The sequence below is a fragment of the Mytilus edulis genome, chromosome 8, assembly GCF_963676685.1.
Source record: "Mytilus edulis chromosome 8, xbMytEdul2.2, whole genome shotgun sequence".
NCBI classification, from domain to species: Eukaryota; Metazoa; Mollusca; class Bivalvia; order Mytilida; family Mytilidae; genus Mytilus; species Mytilus edulis.
The window spans coordinates 26,064,998-26,073,587 of NC_092351.1; the positions used below are offsets into that span (position 1 = coordinate 26,064,998).

At 33.1% G+C, this 8,590-nt stretch overlaps 1 protein-coding gene across 1 annotated transcript in view; it reads left to right on the plus strand.

Moving 5' to 3' along the window:
• The first annotated feature begins 434 nt into the window (after positions 1 to 434).
• Positions 435 to 8,590, plus strand: part of LOC139485209 (fibrillin-3-like) — a 68,399-nt gene continuing 60,243 nt past the window's right edge. The window contains exons 1-6 of the mRNA XM_071269486.1: positions 435 to 577; positions 1,930 to 2,109; positions 3,323 to 3,490; positions 4,727 to 5,044; positions 5,778 to 5,906; positions 7,474 to 7,590. Coding sequence (XP_071125587.1) covers positions 484 to 577; positions 1,930 to 2,109; positions 3,323 to 3,490; positions 4,727 to 5,044; positions 5,778 to 5,906; positions 7,474 to 7,590 — 1,006 coding nt within the window. The 5' untranslated portion in view covers positions 435 to 483. The remainder of the gene's footprint in view (positions 578 to 1,929; positions 2,110 to 3,322; positions 3,491 to 4,726; positions 5,045 to 5,777; positions 5,907 to 7,473; positions 7,591 to 8,590) is intronic.

Below are 8,590 nucleotides of genomic sequence, written 5' to 3' on the forward strand. Positions count from 1 at the left end.
GGTGTTATTGGCAACTTTTCATTTTTAGTGATTGAAGTATACAGTTTTTATAGTTGTTTCAATGGCTTTAAAAAAGTACATGAAAATATATGACTTTGTCACAACTTTAAGTGTAGTAATGCTCAACTCACACCTTCCTCCCTTCTACTGCTAATTGGAATTTAACTGGACACCAGCCGCAAGTCTAAGCTATTTAAGTATATACAGTTTTTTTTGTATATGATATCAACATTACTATCACGACAATATGTACAATAGCTTGTCAATTCTCACTTGTTTATAAGTAACATAACAAAAGCCGTACTCACTTACGAAGAGTCTGCACGTATCCATGCTTTTGGAAATAGTAATGATTATATCTATTCTATGTGATATATACCAATCCCATTTTAAAATGTTAATATGAAATGATAAATATTATTATAAAACCTCTTGATACTACCATTTAAGAATATGAACACCACTTGAACTTTTACGGAAACCATGTTGAATAAACATACAAACCTAATGAAGATGGTGTTCCCATACATACTTTTATTACTGTTTCAAGTTTTTAGGATAATTAAGTCAGCTGAAGGTCAGTATGATAAACATGTTTCATATTGCATGCACTGTGATATAAAAATATTTTTGGAGAACATATATATAACAAACGCGATATGGGGATACAAACATACGACAAAGAAATCTTGAATGTAAAATATGTATATTTCTATAGCTAAAATACCCTTTGAGAACATATTGCATATGAAAAGAAGAAGAGGTCATCCTTTATTTAGCTAAAAATACTTCATATTAAGAACTTGTTGGTCGATTTTCTTTCAATAACATGATAACTATACATGTGCAGAGTAAAAGCACACATCTTCAAAGGCCACATGTCCGTTTACGTTTTACCTGTCCTTTCCTGATATTTGTAGAAAGCCATGACTATTTTAGGATTTTTCAGGTACTTTGCCAAATTTAGGAATTTGAATTAAATGTGATCCCTTCAGTATTTTTAGTTTCTTTTCGACAAGATCACAGTCACAATACAAACATGACTATGTACTAAAAGGCTGCATTTTATAATCCGGCAACGCAGCAAGATATCTTTGTATCACCTTATATATATCCAAAAATATGTCATGGGATACCCATATCAACAACATCAGAAGAAACTAAAAAAATAAAGTTGGAAGAAACAAAAAGTTTGGCTTATAAATCTTTGGTACGATCAAACCTAGAATACTGCTCTTCAGCTTGTTCTCCCAAAACAAAACAAACAAAAACATATTGAAAGAGTACAAAGAAGGGCAGCACGTTACGTCACCGACAGGTACCATAACACCAATAGTGTCACTTCCATGATGGAAATGGAAGTCACTTGAATCTCTCAGAAATATCAATCGAGCAACAATGATGTACATAACACGAACAACCTTATAGCAGTAGATGTAGATCAAAATTTCACCTTCCACCACAGCTAGTTAAAAACTCCATATCTAACAATTCACTACAATGACCTACAATATCAAACATTCAGCACCAGAACTGATTCCTTTAATATAGCTTTTTCCCATTCACATTTGGAACTAAACAAACAATCCGTTCTATGGTCAAATCGAAATACGGACACTTTCTCATCAATTCATGCTGGAAAATGGCTAAAAATCGGTCCCCCTAAAAATCATATTTCAATTTAACAGACCGTTATACAAAACGAAAGAAATTAAAGATGAATGTGAAAGATTAAATATAAAAGAAAGTATAAATCTAGTTTTGAAGAGCGTGATTTCACATTTGACGTATAAATGAGTAAAAATATATATGTGATTTAGGTATAACATATCGCCATTGTGATTTTTCAATTTCAAATAAACGAATTAAGCATTTTATTAATTTAGCAACATTTAGCATTCATAAATTCCCTATTATTGTTTTATTCAGATACTCCAAGTACTGGTTGTGAAACTCCACCAGCCCCTATAAATGGAAACTTTACTATTTTTGGTGACAATCTCTTAGTAGAATATGTGTGTGATGATGGATTCTATATGTACGGTGAACGCTATGGCGCATGTATATCTTCAGAACAGAAGTGGACTGAAGACCCTCCTAAATGTTTAGGTAAATTTAACTTTTCTTGTGGTGAAGGACGAGAGTATTGATTCCATTGAAAAGTGATACAAAAACGTAAATTGACCAACCAAAACTTTACCCCAAAGAATTATATGCCTTACAAACGAGGGGCGAAAGATACTAGAGGGACATTCAAACTCATAGATCCAAAATAAACTGAAAACGCCATGGCTAAAAAGAAAAAGACAAGGACAAACAGACAAATACAGTTCTAGTACACAAGACACAACATAGATAAATAAAGACTTAAGCAACACGAACCCCACCAAAAACTGGGGTGATCATACAGTGTGTAATTTTTTGTATGTGCATTAAAAGGAGTCACAATCACACTCTAAAGACAAGTGCTGACTTAGCCAACGATCCAAAACCAAAGGGACATCATTAAACATAAACAGAGTAACTACTAACACTGATATAAAGTATGGTCGAACAATGTAATCATTAAGTTTCAAATCTACACAAAGAAATGGTGTATACTCTCCCCAAAAAATATTCAATGGTCCAATAAATGATACTAAGATACCATCGACATATTGCTGAAAATGAAGTTTAAAAGTATGATTATAGTAAATCTTAGAAATGGAGAACTCTAGAAGCATGACGCAAGGTACATGAAAGGGATATTGTCAGAGCTAGGAATAAATTTCTTCTAAACCACGTTAGAGAAGTTGTGATGAGAACGTAGAGTCTATTTTTTTTTTATGAGCTTTGATTTTTCCTTTGGTATCTTCCGCCTATTATTTTGGATCGAATAGGATTTAAGTAGTAAGTTCAAGGAGATTGTTGACAAACAGAGTTGCTCGATAATCCAGAAAAAGAAACAAAAGTTTAGAGCAAATTAGAAAAAGTAAAGGAACTTTATTGGAATAGACATATGGAAGAATAGAAAGACTGCATGCTTCCTATCAACGCTATCCGCCCCCATCAAACAGATGTGGAAGGTGGTTCAAAATGGGTGTTTTGTACAATATAAGACTTGAGTGTGCTGATACATATCATATTATTGACTTCATATACATATCATATTATTGACTTCATATACATATATATAGCATATTATTGAATTCATTTACATATCGTTTAATTTTTGTTGATCCTGTATACGATTATACACTTTTAAAACCAGTTATATAAGATTATATGCATTCAATATGCAACCGACGCTCGTTCTTCAGAGTTTCTCTTTTATCTGCTGTAGCTTATGACTGTCCAGATTTACACCCTCCATCGAGAGGCTTTGTCAAGATGGAGAGGAATAATTCCATTGCCAGATTCTCGTGTAAGCGTCGTTTCTATCTGATGGGTGGAGAATCTACTCTATTTTGCCTTGGAAACAGATGGAGCGGTTATTCCCCCCTTTGTGTAGGTATGTCGATGTTTATTTGCACACAAATCTACATCACAGGTAAACAAACAAAAACAGGCTGTCTTACAACTCTAATATCAACGGCTGTAGTTCGAAATTAGATGTGTAGCAATATCACGAACAATGCCAGAGAACATGATCTATAATCTTGTAATGCTCACAATACCGGTATAAATGAGATAGAATTTATATTAATCACAGAAATACCTGTCGCGATGATTTAACGAAAAAAAAAAATGCAATACTAAGTTGTTATTTGTGGAATCATTTAGTTTTGCGGTTACAGGAAAACTTTCATATTCGTAGATATTTGATTTCGTGGTTTTAGTAAAGTCTGCATACAATCCTTTGGAAAACTTGTAACTCGTTGAACATTTATATTCGTGGCTCTCCTGTACTCCTGAAATCTTCGAAAATTGGTGTCCAACGAGAAAGACTAACGGCATAATTTATGTACAAAATAATGAACAAAAACAAATATGTTACACAGCTGAATAAACGACAACCGCTGACTTGGGACAGGTACTTATATAATGTGGAGGTGTTATACTAGTTTGATGGCGTCAAACACTCCCCTAGCATTAGACAGTGGTTTAACAGTACAACGTAAGAACAAACTGTAAAAATAAGTTGAAGAAGACTTTGAAACTCATAATACAATGAGAAAAAACCATTACTGTATGGTCGGCTGTAAAAGGCCCGGACATTGAAAATACGAAACAATTCAAATGAGAAAACTAAATACAAAAACAAATATGACCAAAATGAACCAACAACAACCATGCACTGAATTACAGGCTTCTGGCTTTGGTCAGGCACCAAAAGAATGTGGCGGGGTTAAACATGTTTGTGAGCGATCCACCCTCCCCTAAGCTGTGACTGTGGTGTAACAGTGCAACAAAAAAGCAAGCTATAAAAATCAGTTGTCAAAGTCTTAACTCATCAGATGGATACATTGAAGGTTTCCTATATGTTAGAACTTAGCCTTGTGAAATCAACATAAAATGGACTGATTCTTTGAATTCACATTCTAGTGTATCGTTTTATTCGAATAATTGTTTTACCTATTATGTTCATTGAATCTTTGACCATTGTAAAATAACAGTACATGCAGGCAGCGAAGAATATCTGAATAGACAGTAAGTATATATTGATTGCCGATAAATGGATAGATACTAATGTAACGTGAAGATTTCTAATTCGCTCAATCACACATTTTAAGTTTTTCACTTTTAGGTTCAACAGTTAGGAGTAGTTCCTTAGGCAGACAGGTTTTACGGAACTACACTGCACCAAAAGAAAAAACGTTGGATTTTGACGATGCACTGAGGGGAAGCGATCAAACATGTTCACGCTATCGATTTATAGCTCCCCCTAAAGTAGAACATGCTTCTTCCAAAACAAAATACAAGTACAATGAGGCTCGAAAGGCGTGGTCATCTATCGCTAATTATACATGTGATGATGGGTATTCACTTGTTACTGAGGAAAATAGATTCATGTTCTGCAGAAACTACAGGTGGTTTGCGCCCACTAGACCTAAATGCAAAATAGGTAACTTTTAACTGTCATTCGGCTATAACCAGCTGTAACAGATCACGAGGTGTCGTGAAAAATACATTGAGATTTGAAAGCGTTTATTTTGTTGTTGCAAAACAATGTAAAACTAGTACGGGCACAAAAACAATGAAAATTTAATAGTAGATCCAAAATCCGCCCAAGTCAAATTATGCCCATGAATGCATTATTTTAAGTACACTTATTGACAGTGTTCAAACAGGCGATATATCATTTAAATTGGACCGACCCCGAGTCACTGCTAATTGGGAAAATTATACCGTCAAGGATTTTTAAAAAGATGACCCCGAATAACAAGTTCGTCATGAAAGCTCCAGACCAGAAATAAATACACGATACGGCCATCGACAATGAAAATACTCATATCGTTAAAAAAGCAAGAAAGGTCCCATCATGAAACCAGCCTGATTTATGCCCGAACCATAAACGAAAAACTAATAGCAAGACAAAAGGACAAGGTATGATAAGGGCCGTTTCTGGTCCCCTTTTTTTCCAGAATTTCGAGGCTAGGCAACCTTCCTTTCATTGGAACACAAAAAAAATCATGGTTGTGTCTTGTTTCTATACAAAGGCTATCAATGATCTATATATAAACTAACTTATCTGGAAAGGGGCCAAAACACCCTTTATCATACCTTGTGCTTTCAAATTATCAACGATTCCGAAATAAAATGTCTTGATATTGAAAAATATTTGTTTTTGTTTGTAGCAATAAAAGTTTACTATCCTTGCCGTGATAGTAGGTGTGATCAAGTGTGTATACCAGGATACAGCAATCAATACGCATGCGGTTGTAACAGAGGATACCGATTGGCTTCCGACAGCTATTCTTGTCAAGGTATATACATAAGATGTAAAACTATAAAAAGCATGACTTTATTCTAAAAGTTGTTTTTTTTATATATATTTGTATTCTTTTTTTATTACAATTCAAACTATTGTATATACCATTCTGCCATTAGAATTTTTGTCTGTCCGCACATAAACTGCAAAATCAAATTAAGTCGGTTCAGTATTTAGGGCCAATACATTGACCCTTTGAGCGAAATAAAAAAAAATGTATGTATACAGTATATTGCATACAAGATACCATAAAGAAATAAAAATAAATTCACATACAAACCGATTTCACATACAACCAGATTTCTTTTTTTTATTTTATTGTCTAAAATTATACTCCATTTTTAACTGTCAAAATTCAAATTCAAGACCCAGCAGCACAATTCAACACTGTGACATCTTAAAATAAAAATAAAAACATACTGAAACTAATGATGAAAACGAATCAAAGGAGAAAATGTTCGGTTTTCCTTTCACATCTTTGGTCCAAAAGCCTGACTCCCTAATTAGAAACTTTTTTTTGTGAAATTACGTATGGTGACGATCTACAAATGCACGTTATATATAACAATAAGAGATCAATAACAAAATGAGAGAAGTTACACTTTCGAAAAGCTAATAGTTCTAGACAAACATTGAATGTTTTAAGATTTTATTTTTTTTAATAATCTTATTGCAGACAAACACATTATTCGAAACAACACTTTATAACTATGAAATCTATAAAACCGGTATTTAGCGACAGTATACATATCCTCAATTCTATTGAAATTTATGACCAACTTCCAATTCTAGTAAAGTTAGAAAAATCCTGAAACAATTCCATAATGGCAGTTGCACAACTTCAACATATTTTCAATCTTCCAATGAAGAACTGGGTTGAATATCTTACTTACAAACATGCCATCCCCGTCCGTATATAAACCACATAAAAATCTACACAGTTAAAGGAATAACACTAAAAATATTTACATGACTAACCTCGTTTTGGGTTCGGCGAAACACTTTGTCTTGTTTGCAATTAATTCTGTTAGTGCGGGAGTGTAATTTTAGATGGCAAAAAAGCTAAGGTTGTTTTATCAGTGAAATAAGGAAACAGAAATACTGACAAAAGATAACTGTATCTTAATCACAAAGAAGCTACTGTCAAATCCCATAAAATTCCTGAAGGTTTGACAAAGTTATCGATGTAAAAAAAAATGTAACAACAAACTAAAAATGTTTACGACGACAACGAGGACGATTGATTGTATGATCTCAATACCTCGCTCTGTTGCCTTAGGAGATACGTTTATATATTTCATATTTACCACATACATTGGTAATTCGTTCATGTCTGCCAGTTTCTATTCTTAAACAGTGATTGCTAAGTCTGTATTTTGTTAACAAATGTTTTGTGGGTGCTTTAAATATAAATAATTTTCATAGTCAAATGACCTTTTGAATGAAAAATAAGTGTCCAATTTGCCTTGATTCTGTAAATAAAAATCTCGCATAATTGTAAGAGTTATCCTTCTTTGCCCAATATTCTACAGTATATTAATAAGTATATTTAAATATTTCAGATGTAAACGAGTGTCTATCGAATAATGGTCGATGTGATCATATCTGCTACAATAAAATTGGATCCCGTTTGTGTGTCTGTCGAGATGGCTACCTAAAAGTTGGGGATCGCTGTATTGGTGTGTGTTACTTTTATAATTCTTTCTATATGACAACTTTAAAAATAAAGATCGTTTGTGTCATGACTCTCCATAACTTGAAAATATAGCGGCATTTAAAAAGAATTTTTAAGCTAATCAAATTGTCCCACCTTTTTTATGGTATGTTGCAGAGGAAGATGGTCTCCATTTGAGGATCTAACGAATGAAAACCTTATAGTTCGACATATCAGAAAGGGGTAGGGGTAAATAAAGAGCCAATTTAAATTACATTGAAGCAGTTTTTTTTTTTTTACAAAAAATCAATTTAGAACGGTTTGTATGTTTGTATATTTCTTACCTCTTTGTGTTAAAATCTAATGAGACTAATTTATCTATTGGTCCAAGCATGGATGTGATCTAGGGTCAATATGATACTTCTATGGTCCCAGATATAACTAGTTGGACCGTTAGTTTTCTCGTTGAAATTGTTTACTTTTGTGATTTCGAGGCCTTTTATAGCTGCCTATGCGGTATGGGCTATGCTCATTGTTGAAGGCCGAACGGTGACCTGTAACTGTTATTTTCGGTATCATTTGGTCTCTTGCGAAGAGTTCATACCACATCTTTTTTTTTTTTAATTTTTTATATATTAAAAGGAATTAAGATATGCGAATGGGTAAATCAAAATAAGAGGACACACTCATTTTAATTTCATAACACTTATTATTAACAAAAGTAAAACGCAATTAAAAATCTGAAATGCATAGTACATGCATGGGATTTAGTGATTCAGTTACACGTATTTCGATTTTGAAATTACATGCACGTCTTTCATCATAAGTTTAATTTCCATTTTAAATACCAGCGTTCATGCGTATGTAAAAGGTTGTTTTTTTAGGGAAAAAATCTTTTAATCTCTTCTAATTGACATCATGTTTAAGTCTTTAACCGGATAAAAAAGTTAAATGTTATAGAAAATATAAAATGAAATAATTCAAATGTATCCGTAAATATTTATAAATCCGGATACCTTGGATAA